Source organism: Glossina fuscipes, unplaced genomic scaffold (genome assembly GCF_014805625.2).
Source record: "Glossina fuscipes isolate IAEA_lab_2018 unplaced genomic scaffold, Yale_Gfus_2 0, whole genome shotgun sequence".
Classification (NCBI taxonomy): Eukaryota; Metazoa; Arthropoda; class Insecta; order Diptera; family Glossinidae; genus Glossina; species Glossina fuscipes.
In genome coordinates, this window is record NW_023998414.1 from 7,374,169 (window position 1) to 7,395,954 (window position 21,786).

The following is a 21,786-nucleotide window of genomic DNA, read 5'->3' on the forward strand; positions in this document are numbered from 1 at the left end:
ATTTTCTACAATTTTTATTGTGAGAGCGAGGAAATAAATTAATCAATAATACTTTTCCAAAGGATTTTTGCGGCATTTTCGATTTGTGGCCAACTATGGAGTGATATCACTTACACTATCTCGTAAGTTAGGAACGAAAGTGTAAGTTTTGAAAAACTAACAATCTCAATTTTTATGACTTTAAGAATGCCAGGCGTAGGCACACACACACACATGCGTACGATTAAAAATGAATAGATTGACATATGCGCTCAGGATTTAAATCCAATCAAGAATTAAATTGAAATAAATGTACAGTTTAAAGTTACGCTCATCATATGAAAGAAGAAGGCAAGCTATTCTACTTATTTCTTAATATGACATCATTTTATGAATATGTACATACAAAAGTGAAGCACAGTGTCAAGTGAATTGTAACGCTTTACCAGCATATTCATTGACTGACATCTACAAAAGGCGCAAATCCATTAATACAACATAAGGCGAATGAACAATGCATACGATTAATAATGTAAAGAAAAAAATAAATAAATAAATAAATAAAAAAAATTAAAAGAAAATGAAATCATTGCACGTTCATTAAACGCAGGCGTGTAGCACAATAATATGTAATGCATGTTTATCATAAAACCGCCATCTCCGCTCAGCTTTAAATAAATACCAGAGAATTCAATGATTGCATGCCAGCCGCAAAACGCTCACAAGAGGTTAATGCCTTTACGAATGTGCCTGGGATACAGAGATATAAGTGCTGGTACTTATAAGCATTTTATTGCCCATGAATGGCCATCATTATTGACTGTAAAGTGATTGTTTGGTTGTTTACGTTTTGGGGGCAAAAAAAAAAAAAAGCCGTTATCTGCAGCCTTTGATGAAAAACAGATTTTAAAAAATTGAAAATTCTTTTTATTAAATTCCTGGCGGCAAATGTATGCAGAAATTAACATTAAAACTTCATAAGTTGAGTCATAGTGATCTCATTATCACTTCATAAAAAGTGAAAGCCATAACAAATTAGTACCGCTGTATATAGACGGAATAACCAACCGTATTTTTATTAGGTCCCTTCGCATAATTTTCCTTCAGTTAAAGTAAAGAAAGAAAAAAAAAAAAAAAAACCCTTCACATCAACAGAGATTTACTAACGAAGAACTCATTTAGCCTTCCTATGCTTGGGTCTTGGGGCTTGGGGCACCCAGATATAATACATTCATGTACAAATGGATTGTTACATGTTGTGTAGATATGTGGTTATAAATAATATGATAAATGTATATTTATATGTATACAATTTACCCCCACACACGACGTTCTATAAAGGATGCGTAATGCATTTTATGAACTGCTTAAACGTTTACGTGTATATATGTGTGTTTAAAAGATTGCGTCTTTTACACAGCCTCGGCATGAGCATAAGCCGGCAACACCCAAGTGGCCATGTTTGCAGACATATTGTTAGTTTATATGTTGCATTTCTATCCAAATTTCCATGGTCGCATATCTTACATGCATCGATCCATCTTCATTTAGTTATTCTCGCCCGCACCCTTAAATACTACGCATCGTACAAAAGTAACGACTCAGCCTTGAAAATGAACAAAGAAATCCTTAAATTGGGGTTGATAACTACGCATACAGTTACGTTAAATACGTCACAGAATTGGAAGCACACTTTCTCACGTTAGCTAATGTTGATTTCTGTAAGAAAACACATTCAACTGATTGCTTCTTGTCTCTGCTTCTGATGGTGCACATTCGTAAAATCTTTTTCAGTGACTCATACTTTTGGAATTTTATTATTTAGTTCGATATGAAACTTTAATTTTTTGCAGTTCTTTTCAAATTTGACGGTCACTTACCTCTATGAATTTTTCTTGTATTTCTGCCTTTTCATCTACAGATAAGCCTTTCGTAAATTTGTTTATTGACGACATTGCGGTTTGAGTTTAATTTGTGCGTTTGTTTTTTTCTTTCTTTTTTTTTTTTAACTTAAATCGAGGCCAATTATTTAATAAAAAGAATCTGCGTTTAGTTTACACTGCACATGCACACACATACACACTTTCTGGAAGCTTTATTCTTCTTCGCATATATTTAATTCTTATTTCATTTATTCACTCTTTAGTGTTTTTCCACATAATCTTCTGCCTCCACCAACAACTCTTTTTATTTTTCTTATTGCCTGCCTGGTATGCGATAGTTTTTATTAATGCACTCACTTTCGCTAATGCCTGACTTTGTGACGTTGTATTGTAATTCACGTATTATTATGATACTTTATTAAATAATAACTAAATTATTATAATGAATAATTCTGTTGAACAGCGTTTACTTAATAAAAGGCTTATATATATTATATATAAATATATATATATATATGTTAATTTATATATATATATATATATATATATACACGTATATAACTCAGTCGTATTTTAAATGAATTTAAAGCAATGTAATAATTAATAACATCGGCAAATAGCTAAAGGTATCATTACTATATTTTTTCAAGATTTTTATATTTTTAATATTAACAATAATGTAGAAGCATTTATAGTACACGTTTTATTAAATATATTTATGTATATTATTTCGCCGTTTCGCCACACAAGCTCACCGTTCGGAAGTTCAAAAAAAAATAAGAAGAAAATAAGAGAGGACGGAGATTATGTATGAACTTAATTCACTGCATTTAAAAAAGTAAAGACTATATGCGAGTTATTACTTTGCTACGTTGCGTCTGCATAAGCAATCAAAGGAAATGAACAGGGATTGCATAGGCAATAAGTTTAATTTTTACATTTTGTATCAATATTTACTTTTTTTGAACTTTAGTGATTTATTATAGAATAAAATATATAACAGGAGATTGAAAAATTTATCTTATTTTATTTGTATTTTCAGTAAATTTATAAGAATGAGTTGAATTAGAATAGGTTTGATAAATTGGATAAAAATAATCTTTCAAAAATTTCAAAAATTTGAATAATTTTTCGTAGTCGTATAATAATAATATTCCTTTATACTTAAAATCGTAACATTGTTTTATATATAAATATGTTATATATATCTATATTATTTATTAATTATATTTAATTTAGTTTTATGTAATTGGATAGGTAGAAAAGGTAACTTGGGTAATTTTTTATTATTAATTTAATACGTGAATTTTTAAAAAATACGAACTTAGTATATAAAACTAAATAATTCGTCTAGAAAAAAAAAGAATAATAAAATATATGTAAACAAAATAATTTTACTCTCAGTAATGCCAAAAACACCTTTCTTAAGAAATTTACGGGAAAGTAAATTTTATTCTCAGAAATAGAATTTTGTTCTCAGCAAAGCCAAAAATATTTTAAGAAATGTACAGCAAAGTAAATTATACTCTCAGACCGTTCTCCGCAATAATCACAAGCTAAGATAAAAATTCTATCAGCACAGCAGTTTATGCAACAGTGAATTATAAATTGATACACCATGGAATAAAACAAAAAATTAAAACCTAGTTACATTTAAATAAGCAAAAATAAAAATTAAAAAGATTTTTTTTCCTTCATTCACTTTCGCGGTATAATTTTATTTCTTTTCATAAACGAATAATATTTACTAATTTTTCTAAAAAGAAATAAAACAGTTTAAGCTAGAATAAGTAACGTAAATTTTTTAAGTTTTCCAAGCTGGCAATTCTAAAACAATATTCAGCCATTATAACTTCTGTAATGTTGATATAAAACATTTCACACATTTTCAAAACTTTTCATAACGTTTTTCTGAGATTTTACACGTTTACAATTTAAATGTTAACTTTTTAAATATATAATATAAGTTATTATCATCTTGATTTATACTACCTTTTATTTAAGATAATCCAGAGAAAGTTAATTTTCAATTATAAAACTGATTATAGCTGTCATTAGTAGATATTTAATGTTTGGTTTATTTATCCATATTTATATACCGAAAATATTCAAAATTCTAATAAAATATTTTAATGCGTTTACATTTAATTGTATGCTTAGTAAAAAAATGTATTTAAAAAAATACCTACAAAAGCCATCAAAAGTAAATCTAAAATATGAGTTCAATAAATTCTTTTACAGCAACGAACTTATTTTTTAATTTTGATATGTAATAACCTCAAATACTACCATATCAGCGAGTCAATGACCAGTCTTGCCAATGATTATTCCAACGTATCTCAATTGAAACCATTTTTTTCGAATATAATGTATGTGTTATTTCCATTTTTGTTGACAACCTCGTCGTACTTTTGATTGTTGAATTCTTTATTTTAATAAATCATAGAGATTTAAAAAAATTGCTTTTTGACTTACAAATAGCTGAAGCTTTTTAAAATGCTGCCGTTTTACAATGTAGCGACAATTTTCCTGCTACACTGATGGCTTACCGTAAGTAGAATAAAGTTATCGCTTTTGAATCATATAATCGCCTAACGATAATTAAACAATTTGGCGTTTACAGTGTTGCCATCATAGTTTCTTTCTTTTAATGCACAATAGAGATGTATTAAATTTGTCAAATATCTGTAAGTCAGAAGTAACATAACGATAGCGTACACCTTTTTATACCTTTTCATAGTCTTCAAAGAAATAGGTCTAGCCACTGTGCGAATTGAAAAGCTGCTAACGGTAGCGTTTTTGTTACGACGAAGGATACACAATACAAGCAATGGTGGAAATGTGTTGATAATATCACGCATGAAAAATTGCTTTAAATTTTACTAGATACAGCCTGCTTTAGCAAATCGCACGGTTTTTAATATAAATCAACGCATGTAAATATGTAGAAGAAGTAATATTTATTTATTTTATTTTAATTCAATTTTAAAAATAAGTTTTCAAATTTTTCTGGTATCATTAATAATTTTAAATCTTCTCTTAATTGTACAATTTTAAAATTTAATTTAGACCATATGTTATTTTACAATACATAAAACAAGAAATAAAAGCGATTTATTTCAAATTTAAAAATCATCTTCTATTGTTTTTTTATAAGTGTGTATTATTTTTAGAGTTTTTTTTTCAAAATGTGGTATAATTTATAAAGGCAAAAGCGTCGTATTTTTAAGTGGAACAAATTCTTTTATTAATTTTCACAGCAATTTTATTATTGCTATTGGTTGTTATTATTTATTTTAGTTCTTAAAACATATCACATAAATGCAAGGGAGCGGGCGGGGTTTATGTGTTAACTACTTGTGATATGAGAAACTTCCTATTCGCGCACGGACTCCTTATATTTTCTCCCATTGGTGATATCATATAGTTATGATTATATTCATGAGAGCCAATCGCGTCGTTTCTCTTCATATTAACAGATAACAGTTCCTGTTTTGACAGCTGAGAGAAAACGACAGAAACATAAACAAGTAAGAAAATTATATTCGGTCATGACCGAATCTTTTTTACCCATCACGGTTATCCTATATAATATTAAATATATAGATAATATATAAGTTTGTATATTCTATTACATGAAGAAGGCGCGGCTATTTTTTGTATTTTCAAAAAAAAAGTTTTGGTCACATAGCTGTGGTTTTTGAAAAGTTTAGGTCACTTATTTTACAAATTTGAAGTTGATAGCGTCATTGTTCCAGCCAGAAGAATGTTTCCAACAGACATTACATAGAGGGAAAGACGGACATGCTTAGATCGATTCAGAATTTGATACTGATCAAGAATATATATACCTCAAGGGGTCTCTGAAGCGTCCGCTTACGCGATGCAAACGTTTTGAGAAAATACATATACCCCTCATGCTTCGGTGATGTGTATAAAAACAATTAATTCAAATTTATAAAAAAGCTTTAGTTGGCAGCACTAAACAACAATTAAGAAAAAATCCGCATTACAAATTTGTTAATCTGCTTATTTAAAGTCCAGGCTTTATGAGAATATAAAAGTATATTATGTGCAAGAAATTATATACATTCATATATACATTTTCCATTTTATAAACTTGCACTTAACAAAAAGTGAAAAAATCACTCCTCTGTTGAAAAAAAAAAAAACAAACTTAAAACATATAAAAACGATTAACTTTTCCAAATTACTCAAAGCACATAACAAAGAAAAGTCTGTGTATTGAAAAATATATAAAATTAAATAAGATTAGTTCTAAACTTTCTCGAGAACTTGATTGGAAGCTATTTGTGTCAAAGAATCACGACAGCAATATTGTGCTGCTAACTATCATGAACAACGGCTTTAGTACAGGGGAGGAGGATTCGCGTGGAGGTCATACTGATCAGACTTGCTGTTTAATTGACGAAAATGAGAGATGCCGCAATCCTGCCGGTAACGCCAGTTATAGTAAACGTATACAAAAAACCGTCAAAGAGAAGCGTTTAAAATTGAGCAGCGATCCTACTTCGCAGCACATTTATATATGCGACTACCACAAAGATCGCATACAATCGGCTCGTTCAAAAAGGCGCCGTAAGGAATCTGAGGACGATAGCAACGACACCGACATTGATCTACCTGAAGCGCCAAATCTTTATCAGCTTCAAGTCAATACGTTACGTCGCTACAAGCGTCACTACAAATTGCAAACTCGTCCAGGCATGAAAAGAGCACAACTTGCTGATGTAAGAGCGCTTTGCTGGATGCCTTTATTATTTATATTAACTAATCCAAATATATTTTTATTTCTAGACTATTATGAAGCACTTTAAAACGATACCTATTAAGGAGAAGGAAATTATTACCTATTTTGTGTACATGGTGAAATCTAATTCTAATAAGTTAGATTTGAAGAATGGCGTAAACAATGATACAACTTGAACTGCCATTGCATGTCGCTGTGAATGGTTGGCTGGTGTTTTTTAGTTTACATTTAGTGTTTTAAAAAGACATTGGAGTTTCGGCGTTTTCTTGAAATTTTTTTTGATGTATAATTTTCATTCGTCCTCGGAAAAGTTAACCGTTTCGTCCCCTTTTTTATTAATGAACAGCCGTTTCTCTTGACAGATGGAAGAAAGCGCCAAAAATATAAAAAAATTATTTATCCTAATTTGTAGAAACGCTCTAGTTGGCATTACTAATTAATGAAAGAAAAAATAATCGGTATACAATTTTCTAGTTAAAAATCCAAGTTTACGAGAGTGTAAAATATGCGTCGCACAATATTGTTTTGTTAGTAAAATTATATATATAAATTTTTAGTTTACTATTGTAAAATTGAGGTTACGCAAATTGAAAGAAATCAAACTCTTGAAAAAGTAAAGCTAAAATACAAAAACGTAGTGAACATATCAAGAGGACACAACGGCACATCCATTCACGTAATAAAAAAACGATTATCAGCTGGAAAAAATATAAAAATAGAAAAGATATGAATTTTATTCTAGTTTGTTTTGCAAATCTGTGGAGGTAATCTTTTTGTATCAGAGAACCACAACAGCAATATTGTGCTGCTAACTACCATGAACAACGGTTTTAGTACAGGGGAGGAAGATTCGCGTGGAGGTCATACTGATCAGACGTGCTGTTTAATTGACGAAAATGAGAGATGCCGCAATCCTGCCGGTAACGCCAGTTATAGTAAACGTATACAGAAAACCGTCAAAGAGAAGCGTTTAAAATTGAGCAGCGATCCTACTTCGCAGCACATTTATATATGCGATTACCACAAAGATCGCATACAATCGGCTCGTTCGAAAAGGCGCCGTAAAGAGTCTGAGGATGATAGCAATGACACTGATATTGATCTACCCGAAGCGCCAGATCTTTATCAGCTTCAAGTCAATACGTTACGTCGCTACAAGCGTCACTACAAGTTGCAAACTCGTCCAGGCATGAAAAGAGCACAACTTGCTGATGTAAGAGCATTTTGCGGGATGCAGTTATCATTTATATTAATTAAACCAAGTATATTTTTATTTCTAGACTATTATGAAGCACTTTAAAACGATACCTATTAAGGAGAAGGAAATTATTACCTATTTTGTCTACATGGTGAAATCTAATTCTAACAAGTTAGATTTGAAGAATGGTCTAAACAATGACACAACTTAAATCACCATTCTTAATCTCTCAGTTTACTGTAAAGGGTTGCTTGCTTCAAATTTTGTATTAACAGTCTCAAATCCACATTAGATTTTAAGTCAACGTTACCTTTAAGTTACTTCTCGGTATATAATATTCTCTCTAATACTAGTAGCATTGTATATATTTTAATTTGGGCTGCTTTGAGTCTTGTTGTTGTTTTCACATCCATTTTGAGGGAAAAACGAGGGCAACTTATTGAGTAAAATAGCTTCAAACGAAATAGTTATAAAGGCAATAAAAAATTGAGAAAAAAAATTTATAAATCATGAAAATTGGGTTGGTTTAATTATATAATTTTATTTTAGTTTTTTTATAATTTGGAATCTCGGATCGCCACTTAGAGAATAATTTTTTCTTCTTCTTCTGAGTCGCTGTTAGTAATTTGCTTCATCGCATGCCTTTGTTTACTTATAGGAAAGTTTGTTTGGATGTCACTGCATTCTAAAAATTCTTTTTCTGTTCCTTCTAGATTCTCACTACCACCAGTATCCGATTCCATGGTAACACTATTGTCACTAGCATCCGAAGGCGCTTCAGGTATCCATTTGGTATCTGGCTTATATTGAGGATTACTGTAAAGTTTTCCTTGGACTGCAAATTATAATTTAAAAATAGAACTAGTAGTCATAGAATAACTGCCAATATTTGAATTTAAATACTCCTACCTATCTTTTTATTGGGCTCGTCGTCTTCAGTAACATCATTAAAAGTAAAATTTCTTAATTTCAAAACCAATCGGTCTTCACCCAAACTGGTTAAGGTATTGTGATGCAAACATCCCGTAAATCCAACTTTTTTCCCAGCCTCTCTAGCTTCTGAATCGTTTTCCAGGGATTTTTTAACCAGGTCCACAACGCTTTTGGCATGTTTTGCTGCTTTTTTCGAACATTGTAATAGCAACGTTGGGCTGGTAAGAGATGAGCCACCTAGATTGAGACAACACAATTCTCCGAAGGAGTTTATGCCAAAAATCATTTCCGTGTCACTAGTACGCTCCTCCGCAACGGTCGGATCGGCTACTGCTATGCGGCCATCGTCGAATATAACATAACTGACGCAAACTGGATAGTGGTGCATAACCATTTTTAGTGGTTCTTTTTCGGCCGAGGTATGTATTTGAATTTCATCTTCAATGACGCTTACGTCTGGACGCCTAAAGTGCGCTAAAGCACATAGAGTTGCTACTGAACAACAATCTATAAGATTGCCTTCGTGATTTAGAACATTTAAGTCAACACGCAACATCCAAACGCGCTCCTCGGATATAACACACAATGATTCCAAATCTATAGCACGGGAATCTTTAAATGTTCTCTCCAGTGTACGATTAAGTTGTACAGTCAACTCGCAGTTGCGGCCGGCTTCAAAATGTGAGGCAGCCATTGGCCCCAGTTCAACGTTTATATGCAAAATGCCTTCATTGGGTCGTGTTGCTTTTGGCTCTCCTAGTTCACTGGATACTTGAGCCAACACTTTCGTTTCACCTAAAGCCACTATTACGCTGCCCCAATCTGATCCATAATTAATTTTCAGGCTGCGAAATTCATCATTATTCCTGCCGTCCAAGCGCTACAAATTTTTGCATTATAAGATTACCTTAATCGTATAAATTTAAGTATTTAACCGTTTACCTGATTTTGCTTAATCGCTTGAATGACAAAGTTCTTCTCACATGAAGATAAAGGCGCTTCTTTCATACTTTATTTTATAACTAATATTAGAAATCAATCACAAAACCGTGTGCTTTACTATAGCTACAATTCAAACTTCAAACAAAGTAAAAAATCGATTACTTTCTAAAGGCGCAGGTTGTCGATATTATTATCGATGATAAAACCTTCAAATTTCCTAAACAAATGCATTTTCTATTACAAAATGTTGCCTATAGCCTGGTGATGGCTGTGGCTCAGTTTGTATAGAATTCGGATAAAGAATTCAACGGAAACCACATAAAATTCGTACAGAACTAACTTTTCTAAATTGGATTTATATTCGCAAAAACATATTTTCCATACAAAAACAAAAAAGAATATATTTATTCCTAACAAGGTTCTAGGTTAAACTTGGTATCATTTATACAGGTATACAGCAATTAAAGCAATTTTATATAGGAGTAATGTTTTTGTATTTAAAATTTAGCTATAGAATTTGATGATTACAATGTAGAAGTCATAAGGGATTAGATTTTTTAATATCGTCTCACTTTCGTAAAACATTACAAAAAACCATATATTTGTTCTTTATCATTGGATTGACTGTGTTTATTGTATAGGCAAACTTGGCATCACTTACTTAGCAATGCCGACTAACACTCACGCTTATTCTCAAAGGGGCACAAAACATGGGCAATTTTATACAGGGTGTGTACAAATGTCACTTTTATATAAATATATATAAAAAATTAAAATTTTCTTTTCAAATTGGAATCATGACAATTATACTCCTTGTTTTGAATATGAAAAAGCTCAAGCTATTTTAAAAGTTCTTGGCCATTTTGGCATTTCGGCAACTTTTCGTAATTCATTGATATATTGAATTTTTTGTACAACAACGATTTCCAATCATCCTATATTCTAAATTCTAAAGTAGAATGATGCGATATATTCCATAGCATTATTACAGCAAAATCATATGACTTGAAAAATTTAAGATACGGTTAGCTTCCTTGTTGAAAATTAAAAGAACAGAAAATTTCCTTGAAGTCGGTTTCAATTTTGATTATTATTACTAAGCTAGCAGTATATAATAATATAATATTTATAATTAACGAAAAATCCCTTACAGCCCTTATGTTATTGTAGATTTTCAAGAGAATTATAAGTTGGAAAGTGGTTTGTGGAGAATGAGTTCAACATCACTACTGCATCGTGCTTTATTTTGCTGAGCGTTTTTCACCGTTTGTCATTCGTGACATTGGCATTGACGTTGATCTTTCGTTATGGTCAGCAGTTCCAGAATATTTGCTCCACTGAATTAAAATTACATCAACTGGACCATACGGAAGGATTAGAGCTAACAAACACTTAGAAAAAAAGACTTGCAAAAATCTGGAAAACTTAAATTCACAAACGGAGAAGAAAATTGCCCCAATCCAGAACTGAGAAAAGAGACAATTAATTTTCATTTACATAGGAAGTCTACTAAAAGGCAGTTAGTAAGAAGAATATAAACAGAAATCTAATTAAGATATCAATAATTTATTAGAAAAATGACAGGTCTGGCGAGTTAACGAAGATTTCAGATTTCAATCTAGAAACAGCATCGAGGAATTTAAAGAATTTTCGGAAATTAGCTTTACTTACAAATCTCATGTGGAGTAGAGAATTCCCCTTGTGTAAAGGGCTAATAGAATAAATGAAATTAATTCTGATATTCTGGAGAAAATCCCTCATCCTTCGAATAAAATGGGCATAAAATCATTTTGTCAAAATGTTTGCAATGCTTCAAAGCAAGCTTTAGAAACCCCATAAAGTAAATATATACTTAATCAGCATCAAGTTCTGAACCGATTTAAGTATATCTGGCAAACCGTCGGTGTGCACATTTTCCTGGATGCAACAACGAAACTTTGGCTTCGCATTTGGCAGAAGCACTGCAGCTCTTGCATGCAGGTTGCTATTGAAAAGGGACCAAATCGATAAAAGGACAGGCCTACAGTACCACGTACACTGAGAACATCTTCAAAAGCACTAAGTAATCGGTCTTTTACTCATTACGCATAAATTACAGCAGAAAAAACCTACAAAAATTTGATCGCTGCTGTATTATATGTGCAAAAATGGGAAATATTGACCACGCCTATCCGCTATTATAGCGTATTAAAATAAATTTTTTCCCATACCTTTGTAATGCGCAGAAATAAGCTTCAAAAACCCCATAAAGTATATAAATTCTCGTTTAAGCATGTCCGTCTGTCCATCTGTCCGTTTGTGCAGCTGTGCAGTATTTATGGTAAACACTCTTCTACGCTTGCCTACAAACTTGCAAAAGAATTCGAGAATGACCTAGACTGGTCAAAGGGCGCGCCTACAACGCCCACACCGTGTGCAGCAAAAACTGCGAACACCTTTGCTTTCCGTGTTTTCTGCTTGTCGCTAATAAAGCATAACACATACATACACCTTATAAATGTTCACTTTTATTCTGGAAATGGAAAAAACAATTGGCGGCCACATCCAATACTATAGGGTATGAAAATTTAGATGTTTTCTTGCTCTTTTTTTTTTGGTCTTTTTTAAGCTAATGACGACGATGGTTAAAAAAATGATTCGGTCACGATCGAATATTATTTTCTTAATTATTTCTTACGAATGAAGAAAATTTAAAAAAAAAAAAAAAATAAATAAATAAAACAAAAATGTAAAGACTTAAAACCTAAAATAGTTATGTACGGTCATCGATTTCGTGGTTCCGAGAGTAAACGTATTCCTGATTAAAATTTGGATCAAATTTTTTTTTGAATATATTGTTTGGACCTTGACATTGTTTGTGGAATATAATGCATAGAGATAGCTGTACAACGTACATATAAATATTTTTCACCCATTTAGATTTATAATTATATATATATAAAAAAAAAAAAAAAAAAGAAGTGGAAACATTTGATGATTCTATGCATCCATTATTATGATCATTAATATAATTCTTTGTTTGTTATACTAATGAGAGAGATTCTTAGATTGAAGTGAAGCACATGAACAGCACTAGTAACATAGGCTATTGGTGTATATATAAATATATCGTCATATATATACATACATATACATACACACACATATATATACATTTAAAATTTCATGCAAATACTTAACAAAGGTGTTTGCTCGGATGTGACTTGGAACAAGGAAAGGTTTTATAAGACTTGGGGCGACTTTTTGCTGCAAGGGAGTTGAAACGATAGTAATTGAAAAGTATTTTGCTAATTGTGATGGGTTATATGGCTTATATGGCTTTGGACATTATCTATGCCGACTGGAAAATTGGTTTTTCGATGATGATGATGTTTGGTTTCGCATGATTAGATCTTAAATTAAATCTTACGCTATGATCCATAATATATTTAGATACAGTACGTGCTTCGAGTTTTTTTTCATACTCATCCTGGATTGTTATAAACGCCCGTTCGCTCCACTCGCTGCACGAAGAAAGATTTAGTGCAAGTCTAATATAAGCTCTTTGGACTTTTTGAAAGTAATTTGCATATACATATATATATATATATATATAATTATTCTTTTCTCAATTATCTAATCTGACTAATTGATTTTAATTAGACGACAAAGTTGTTAGTAAATTATGATTAGATCTTCGAATTAAGTAAATATTAAATAATTACAGTTTTATTTTATATCTTAAAGATGATTAAATAAAAATGATTATAAACGTAACTCAACTCAATTCGAATGGGAGCAAAAGAAGAAAAGAAAAAAGAAAGAAAAGAAAAGAACTTAAATTTGATTCATTCCTCCACCACTTGTATGCATTATTTTTGGAAAGATGTAGGCGCAAAGATATAAAAATTGTTTCGAAAACAGATTTTGGTGTTTGTGCGTGCGTTTCGTTGCTTTTATTCGAAAATGTTCTCATTTCATAGCAAAATTGGAAAAACTATATACATATATATATATATATATATATATATATAGCATTGTATTTATATATTATAGTTGATAAGTTTTTGGCGAGATTTAGAAGAAAAGCAGACAACTAGCGATAACATTGTGTGGGGGTGTTGTTGTGCAAAAATTTTCTCGCTCTGGATATTAATGCTTTACACGCAGACTCGTTTGATTATTTAACACAAAAACACAACTTTTTATGTCCATCTGATATTGAAATATGGGCGTAAACTACTTTTATTATCGATTGTATCACTTTGAAAAACTCACGAGTTATTTGCATTGAAATGACGTTATGACATTTTCAAAAACATTTCTCCGCCCAGCCATCTTAACAAAGCATATAGCGATCTTTTAGCTTAGCAAAGGGCGCGGCGGCGGCGGCGGCGACGGTTTGAAAAAGATCTACAAATCTATTAAAATTTTCACAAAAATTCGATCCAAATATGTTGCAATTTTTATCAAATGAATGGGTTGAGAAAAGCCCCTTAGACAAGGGACGCGTCAACAAAAAAAAAAAAAAAGAAAAATTAATTAAATATACATTTGATAAAAATAGTGGTGGGTATCCAATAATCGCTTTAAAGCGGTTATAGATTTGCAAATTTCTCTTCTTCTTTTTTTGTTTGTTTCGGCATCTTATTTTCATATATACACGACATAACCATGTGCACAAATACCCACGCGTGCACACATACTGTAAGTGTGCCTGCAAAGGAATTTTAGTAAATTCTTCTTCTAACAAACACACGATTTTGACAAGTTGTGAAAACTTTTGCATGCGAAAAATCTATTGTGTTCTATTTATAATAGATTGTATTTGTGTATTTTTTTTTTTTTTTTTTTTTTTTTTGTAAAATTTTTTTTGTATTAATTTCGGATATATATCTAAGAAGTACTTAACAGAAAACCTGTCATACATCTATATATTTCTATGATTAATCCGTTAATCCGTCTGCCCTTTGTTTTTTTCAGACATTTTTTCTATTGTATAGTTTAAAAAAAAAAAAAAAAACTGTATATCAATAAATAAATAAAAAGGTTAAGTTATATTTGGTTCAAATATGTCTTTTACACTGTAAACTGATTTGTACTCTCATACATCCGACAATCTCTTGATTATCATCCGTATGAATATTCGTATTTGAAAAACTCTTGATATTATCCGAGAAATATGGATGTGGTAAGGATTTACGAAAATGTACATAGAAGAAGATAATAATAAATAACACCTCAAAATAAGGTCCCAAGCATTATCATCAATAGCGTACGTCCTTTGGCCAAAACATATTAGTTTACATAAAACTACAAGACGGACAGACAGATAGACAAGTATAGTTCGATTTCTAAAACGATTCCAGATTGGTCAGTATAAGAAAAGATAGATCTATGTTGCAGTCATTCTGGCACTTGCGTACATCTGTACAAATTTCATATAGCTAGTGCATCACCGATAAACTAGTCTGCGAAACTGTTAAAGAAAAACTAAAAAAGAATATTAAATACATTTTAATAATATACACAGTTTTTGTTTTTTTTTTTTGTTTTTTTTTTTTTTCTTCTTAAAGCGAAAGAACTTACTACTGTGCCTAAATGTATTTCAAAAGATTAATGAGATATGTATCTGAAAATTTTTTTTGGTTTCATTGGGCAATGGTCTCCCATTTCCTCAATGCATAGCTAATTAGGACATTAATGAAGGTTTTTAATAAATTACAGAATATTATTTCGCAATATTCTTTCTCTGAGTGAAATTTATTATCGGTTAGTTTGCTTACGAAGGAAGACCTATTACGATGAGGTGAGCAAAATTTTTCTGGGTACTCACCAGCGTTTCGCATGAGAATCCGTTTCTATCTCTTCACCAATCGCTCATGTTATCGCTGAAATGTTCCCTATTCGTGTAATATATTGTCGGCCGGAAAGAAGAGGAGGAAAGAGAAAGAATTAGGGATGTGGTGGCCGCAAGCAAATGCCCTGTGCGCGCAATCGGTTATGCCTGCACCGACTGAACAGTCTCTATAGTTACGGCCAAAGATAATTTTATAGCAACTGAGACTGCGAAGCCATAAGCACTGACTTGGCAGTTCTCAGACGGATTCTGATTTCTTTAGTTTCGAAAGTAAATCGATAGGAGAAAGAGAAATAAAGTCCAAATAGTATTCTCGATCGTTGTTATAGAATATTTTTTGTCAGTTTCAGATTTAGTATTTGATTCCAAGTCAGCCTGAACGCTTTCATCGTTCAAGTCGTCATTATCAATAACAATTGACGTTTGCTTGCATTCCGCACCGACTACTATGATAAATCTAATTTTAATTTCGATATCTTTGAAGGCGGTCTGGTTTGGGTATTGAATAAATAGCTTTATCACGCCCCCCCGGTCGGTTGTACTGGATTCGATTCTATCATCATAACAAGTAGTTGTTTAGAATCTATTTTAAAATTTTTCTCATTCCCTCTGTTCTGGTATTGCATAATCATTTTTGCTACTTTACATATTCGATTTAGAAATCGAATTATATGCAAGCCGGGATCTACGGATGGTATATGAATGCATAAAATAGTTTCGTTCCAAACCGTAATAACACATATCCTGTATATCGCTTATGTGAATCAATAAATGTGATATGACTTCTATGCGATCGCGATAAACGAAACGATGCATTAGCTTCGTATCAGAGTAGTTTAATGCCATATCGATGCAATGCTGAGCTGCAATTGTTGGCATAAATTTGTTGTTTTCTTTATGGTGACATTTTGGGACTCAGCGCCCGGTCCAACTTGAAATTTATTATAAATAGTGGCAACAAATGACGAGTCGACGAAAATAAATTGTCCATTAGTAGCAGCACTATGACCACCAATGGTGCAAACTCGTTTATCGCGACCACTAATTTTTTCGCTGTCCGTCGAACCGCCATTATGGCATTCTATGCCCGAAAATATATTCGTTTATCGATCCTTTTTCCATTCTCTTCTTGCAAACTATTAATTAATTTCTTTTAAGGTTTGATTTTTTTGCGGAAAATAATTTTTTTATTTTTTTTACATCCATCACGGGAGGATGAGGGATATATTGCAACGCTTAGAAAGAAGCTTCAAATATCCTTCTTGATCAGTATCAAGTTCTAAATCGATTTGAACACGTCCGTCTGTCCGTATTTTCCTGGCCGTAAGAATGAAGCTATCGACTTCAAATTTGGTAGAAACTTTGGAGATTCTTGCGCGCAAGTTGGCGTTGAAAATGAGCCAAATCTGTTGAACGAGCATGTAAAAAGAACATTTTTCTTTTTTAATATGGTCAATTTTTTCCATTTTTCCACAGATAGATACTACAGCGTCGTCTATAGAATGTAGACCCAAATTTTTGTGCATTTATTTAGTGTAGTTTCTGAGTAATGAGCAAAAAACCAACTTTGTTTTCCTTTTGAAGAAACGAGGAGTTCTCAGTTGGCCTGGTACTGCCGGTGTGTCCTTCGACCGAATTGGCCGACTTTCAATAGAGGCCTGCGCGCAAGAACTTTTAAAGTTTTTTTCCAAATATGCGGTCAATAGCTTTATTTTTGCGGCGACGAAATATTATATAGATGGGCAGACGGACAGACGGACATATTTAAATCGATGCTGAGCATGGAGTCTCTAAAGTTTCGTTCTGGATGAATATACTACTCATCCTTCGGCGATGGATAGAAAAATAGAAAAAGTCAGCCACGCCCATCTAATATAATACCGTATAAAAATTTAGTTTTTTTTTTTCGTTCCATTTCTAGCCTTTCTCAGGATAACGGTGACGGGTACAAAAGATTCATTGGCGGCAGAACACAATTCTCTTACTTGTTACCGCTTATTTCCCCCTTCGAAATCATGAGCGAGTAATCGTAAAAAGAAACTATGTATTAATTGCAATTTTGATATGTTGTAAGCATTCATTTTTCTACACATGTAAATGATGGGAAATAGAATATTTTCTTCTTCTTCTTCTTCTTGTTTGCATATGCAAAATAAATGTAGGTAAAGCGTGCGTTAAAGATATATAGAAATACAAGAAAAAAAACAAATTGTGTTGCGTTGTGCCATGAACTGTGTGGTTAACGATGCCAACATATGTGCATATCTCTACAAAGACAAATCATATATATAGGCGCGTAAGTTTGTGTGCAAATAAGTATATTTCTCTGTTAAAAATACACATTTGCAGCATAAGCTAAAATATTTTATTAAAATATAAATTAAGAAAAATCTGTACAAAAATATTTCGAAATGTGAAAAAGAAAAAAAAAAAAAAAAAAAAAAAAAGAGAGAAAAACAGAAAAACGAAACGAGAAAACAAATATGTGCGCGGCCTGTATGGGCGTATGGGGATAATAAGAGATCATGTTTATATCTCGCCCTCATCGCAGATAGATCAATATGCAAACTACATGTCTTTTGCGAAAAATTTATTTTTGGCCAATTGCCCATTGTAAGGCATGTTTCGCTAAGGCTGCCTCACTTCATATCCCAGCTCATGCATATACATAACACATATGATGAACACGAAGAACAAGAAGAAGAAGAAGAAGAAGAAGAAGAAGAATATGCTTTAATAAGAATTGTTTTCACGGGAAACAATCGCAAACCTATACATATATACATACATATATATATATATATATATACATATATATATGGGGCTTCCTTTTATTTTCATTACTCTTTTTCAGGGTTTTCTTACAAAGTCACCGACGGCACGCGTATGTTTGTGTGCATATCAAAGTAAACAGTGAAAAATAAAAAAATAAATGCTTTTTCTTTTTTTACCCCTCGTTAAGATATGCGTATGTTAAACGATACCCTATTCGCATGTATATTAATATTAATACATATATATATATATATATATATATATGTGTATTTGGTGCAGTAACCAAAATAACGATAAAGTGTGAATCCAGTTAAGTACACAATATAACATTTCATTTTGATTTTTGCAGCAAAACGCAGCCGCCCACAATTTTTGCTCGAACACACGTAATATGAATGAAAATCGTATAATATTTTGTAAAAACATACGTCTAGAAAATATACATATATACATATATACATATATATATATATATATTCATATGCATATGCATATATAATTTTTTTTGGCAGATTTAAAAAAAAAAAATGTAGTTTCTATATTCATCGAAGCAATAAGATGTAAAAAAGGATTTAGATTCGATTCAAGTCGAATTTTTTCTTACGCCTTACATATGAAAATAATCATATTATTATTGCAATTAAACATTTGCGTACGAAATTTCTTCCTTATTTCGTCCCTTCCCCCCACACCCCTAAATTGTGTTTGGTTAATAATAATAAGCAAAAGGTCTCCTTATCGAATTTCGAAATGGAATAACTGGAACTTTTCTGGACTGACTGACACTGACTGATGTGCTGGCGTTTGGTTGAATCTTCATACTACAATCACACTTCTTTAAGATAAATGGCATATATTGCAAGATATATTGACTGCCTTCATTTCATATTGCTACGAAAAGAAGAGACCAACCAAACGCTTCTTATAGAAAATTATTTTCCAATGCCAACCAACGTCTGTTCCTCCTTTTCGTTTCCTGCTCAATTAAAAGTTCGATGATTGATGCATTTTAAGTCAAATTAAAGCCTTAGCTTACAAACTTAGGATCTTTGCTTTAAATTTGGCTTATTATGAGAGTCTTTCTCCGCCTAATCGCAATAATGTCTTTATGACTTACACTTTTATGTCTTATCAGCACTGGCCGCAAATATATTCATAATATATATGTTCTTAGTGGTTGCGTGTGTATGCTGTATTATGATTTACTCCAATCAAATGAAATTATCATTGCTAATAACCATTGATGCAATTGAGATGAATATGATGTGTTTTCGGGGAGACTCTTTCAATAAACTTTCTTCCCCTCATCAATAGACATTAGTTAATCCTTGCGATTAACGTTGCGTTCGAACAGGACTTCCATTGCTATGGCAATAGCCAAAAGGGGAAAAGAAAGTAGATATCTTTGTGGCTTAATCTCAAGACGTCAGCCATCTTTCCGTTCACGAAAAGCATATTCGGCCTAAGAGATGGGAAAGGTAATCACTGGCGATGGAAAATGCTTTGAATCAATTATTTTTTTGTATTTCTCGAAATAAATCCGGAAAACTAATTGCATATCGGATGAATGCTCCGTTTTATTTACATAATTCACATTTATTCGGTAATCGTAGATGAAATCAATAACATTTGTCTTGGTTGGCTTGGTTTGGGCTTTTAATTAATTTAACACTTTTACTACCGCTTGCTTCTTTGCGGTGGAGAAGAGTTGATGGAGGGCGACAGTAAAAATGATTGGCCTTTTCGCTTAAGATTAATGAAATTGTGAACCGATTATTAACTTTAAGCCAATACCACGCCTTTAAAGTTCGGAACTTGATTTCTACAAACAGATGTAATAAAATATCTTCCGACTTGGGGGCGTGGTTCATGTTCATGATAATGTTTTTTTTTTTTTTTTTTTTTTTTTGGTTTTAATATGAACTAATTACTCAAGCGATGTCGTCTATTCATGCGCCACGGTTACGGTAAGAAAGGAGTGAAGAAAAAGAGAGGGAGATGGTGGCCTTCGTCTAGTTTCTGTTCGCCCAATCGGCAACTGTTATGCAGCCTTTATCGGCTGAGTACTCACTATAGTTGCGACCAAAGTAAACTCTACAGCACTTAACATTTGAATTTAAGAACATTGTTTAAAATTTAAAAGTTAAAAAAGTTTTCTAAGAAAAAAAAGAAAATATTTGTGATCGTAAATATATACATAATAGATTTATAAAAGTTATAAAAATACTGTTTACGTTATTTTAAAACTTGTTACAAATTTTGAGAATTCTGATAAACTTTTACTGGTCATGCGAACGCAATGGATTTTGAATATATTTAACATATATACAACGGGTGTACAAACAAATTTTTTTTTTTTTTTTTTTTTTTGATAAAATTCAACATTATTTAGATTATGCTGATTAGGAAGCTTAATAATCGAAATCTGTATCATCGTTATTTTATGGCCTTTTGCCGGTTATCGGTAGCTAGCGTATGGACGGCATCGCGATAGCAGTTTGCCGGTTTGCAGGCGAAACAATCACCTGCTAAATATGACTGCATTGATCTGAATGGGGTTGAAATCCGGAGAATATGGTGGGTGCGATAAAATGTGCCAGCGTAAGCCGAAAATGATTTCCTTGGTCGTTCTTTTTTAGCGAGAGATGTACGAGATATACGCAAAGTTTTATTCTTCTTAAGACTAAAATTTGGTGCCCAAAATCTCGCAAAGCACTTGATAGCTTATTGCATTTTCATTCCAAGTCAACTTAATCCTTTTCGCACATTTTTAGCTAAATACACCAAATACCATAAGTGACATCTATCTGTTTGAACTTTGCTGTGTATTGAACGATGACTTGTAAACAACTCAAACTTGTATCGTTCAAGGATCAACATCTTAGTTATCTATATCTGGAATTTTGGGTAAATTGAACGTCTTATGCGTTAACCACTTTCACACATACACCTACGAACAGAGAAATAGTTATGAGATGGAATTTTGATTTGCATGCCAAAGAAATTCTAAAAGTAAGTATGCCTTCCACCAAGTCCATTCAACGCTTCTACGTGGGCCGACGCTTTTCTAAATCAATTTGGAAAATTTTACGTGATGTAGTAGTTCTTGCAGAACGAAGTTGAAGGATTTTATCTTGTTTTCGTAGTTTTTCTTGTTTCATATGTGGACAACGAGACATATTGCACTAATAAGGCATATATTAGAAATATTCGTTAAAAGGCCTTCTTCATTGTGTTTATCTCAGTATTCGCTAATATCTATTGAATTTCTTAATGCAAATTTTTTTTTTTTTTGTAATGTAACAGTGCCAAGAAGTGTGCAGACGTGCGGAAGGACAGAAGAGCATGGGTAAGAAAACTTCAAAAGCTTTGTTTTAAAATGCATACGTATAGGCGTATGCATAGGCGTTTTTTTTTTTTTTTTTTTTTTTTTTTTTTTTTTTTTTTTCTTAAGTACGTCTGTACA

General features: G+C 32.0%; 4 protein-coding genes across 5 annotated transcripts in view; 2 read left to right on the forward strand and 2 right to left on the reverse strand.

The window, feature by feature from the left end:
- LOC119631404 (plastin-3) overlaps positions 1-2,365 on the reverse strand; it is a 31,409-nt gene extending 29,044 nt beyond the window's left edge. Inside the window, exon 1 of the mRNA XM_038023572.1 lies at positions 1,860-2,365. Coding sequence (XP_037879500.1) covers positions 1,860-1,934 — 75 coding nt within the window. The 5' untranslated portion in view covers positions 1,935-2,365. The remainder of the gene's footprint in view (positions 1-1,859) is intronic.
- Positions 2,366-5,812: 3,447 nt separating this feature from the next.
- Positions 5,813-6,931, forward strand: LOC119634883 (histone deacetylase complex subunit SAP30 homolog). The gene is made up of 2 exons (XM_038029299.1): positions 5,813-6,613; positions 6,681-6,931. The coding sequence occupies exons 1-2, from the start codon at positions 6,218-6,220 to the stop codon at positions 6,807-6,809; spliced, it is 525 nt and encodes a 174-aa protein (XP_037885227.1). The 5' UTR covers positions 5,813-6,217; the 3' UTR covers positions 6,810-6,931.
- Positions 6,932-7,080: 149 nt separating this feature from the next.
- Positions 7,081-8,347, forward strand: LOC119634868 (histone deacetylase complex subunit SAP30 homolog). 2 transcript variants are annotated; one of them, XM_038029279.1, is made up of 3 exons: positions 7,081-7,309; positions 7,376-7,846; positions 7,914-8,347. In XM_038029279.1, exons 2-3 carry the CDS (start codon positions 7,451-7,453, stop codon positions 8,040-8,042), a joined length of 525 nt encoding a protein of 174 aa, XP_037885207.1. In that variant the 5' UTR covers positions 7,081-7,309; positions 7,376-7,450; the 3' UTR covers positions 8,043-8,347. The 2 variants fall into 2 exon arrangements, with proteins under 2 accessions (XP_037885207.1, XP_037885215.1); XM_038029287.1 differs by lacking the exon at positions 7,081-7,309 and having other exon boundaries at positions 7,316-7,846.
- A 45-nt stretch (positions 8,348-8,392) lies between these two features.
- LOC119639042 (exosome complex component RRP45) lies at positions 8,393-10,030 on the reverse strand. Its single transcript, XM_038036216.1, has 3 exons — positions 9,707-10,030; positions 8,741-9,644; positions 8,393-8,666 (listed from the first exon to the last, which is right to left on the reverse strand). Exons 1-3 carry the CDS (start codon positions 9,770-9,772, stop codon positions 8,413-8,415), a joined length of 1,224 nt encoding a protein of 407 aa, XP_037892144.1. The 5' UTR covers positions 9,773-10,030; the 3' UTR covers positions 8,393-8,412.
- Between the last annotated feature and the right edge of the window lie 11,756 nt (positions 10,031-21,786).

Bases quoted from the DNA above. Each gene is read 5' to 3' on its own strand.
- LOC119634883 (XM_038029299.1), top strand. From the start codon at position 6,218: ATGAACAACGGCTTTAGTACAGGGGAGGAGGATTCGCGTGGAGGTCAT. The intron at 6,614-6,680 runs GTAAGAGCGCTT...TTTTATTTCTAG, and splicing joins AAAGAGCACAACTTGCTGAT to ACTATTATGAAGCACTTTAA.
- LOC119634868 (XM_038029279.1), top strand. From the start codon at position 7,451: ATGAACAACGGTTTTAGTACAGGGGAGGAAGATTCGCGTGGAGGTCAT. The intron at 7,847-7,913 runs GTAAGAGCATTT...TTTTATTTCTAG, and splicing joins AAAGAGCACAACTTGCTGAT to ACTATTATGAAGCACTTTAA.
- LOC119639042 (XM_038036216.1), bottom strand. From the start codon at position 9,772: ATGAAAGAAGCGCCTTTATCTTCATGTGAGAAGAACTTTGTCATTCAA. The intron at 9,645-9,706 runs GTAAACGGTTAA...AAAAATTTGTAG, and splicing joins AAGCGATTAAGCAAAATCAG to CGCTTGGACGGCAGGAATAA. The intron at 8,667-8,740 runs GTAGGAGTATTT...TATAATTTGCAG, and splicing joins CGAGCCCAATAAAAAGATAG to TCCAAGGAAAACTTTACAGT.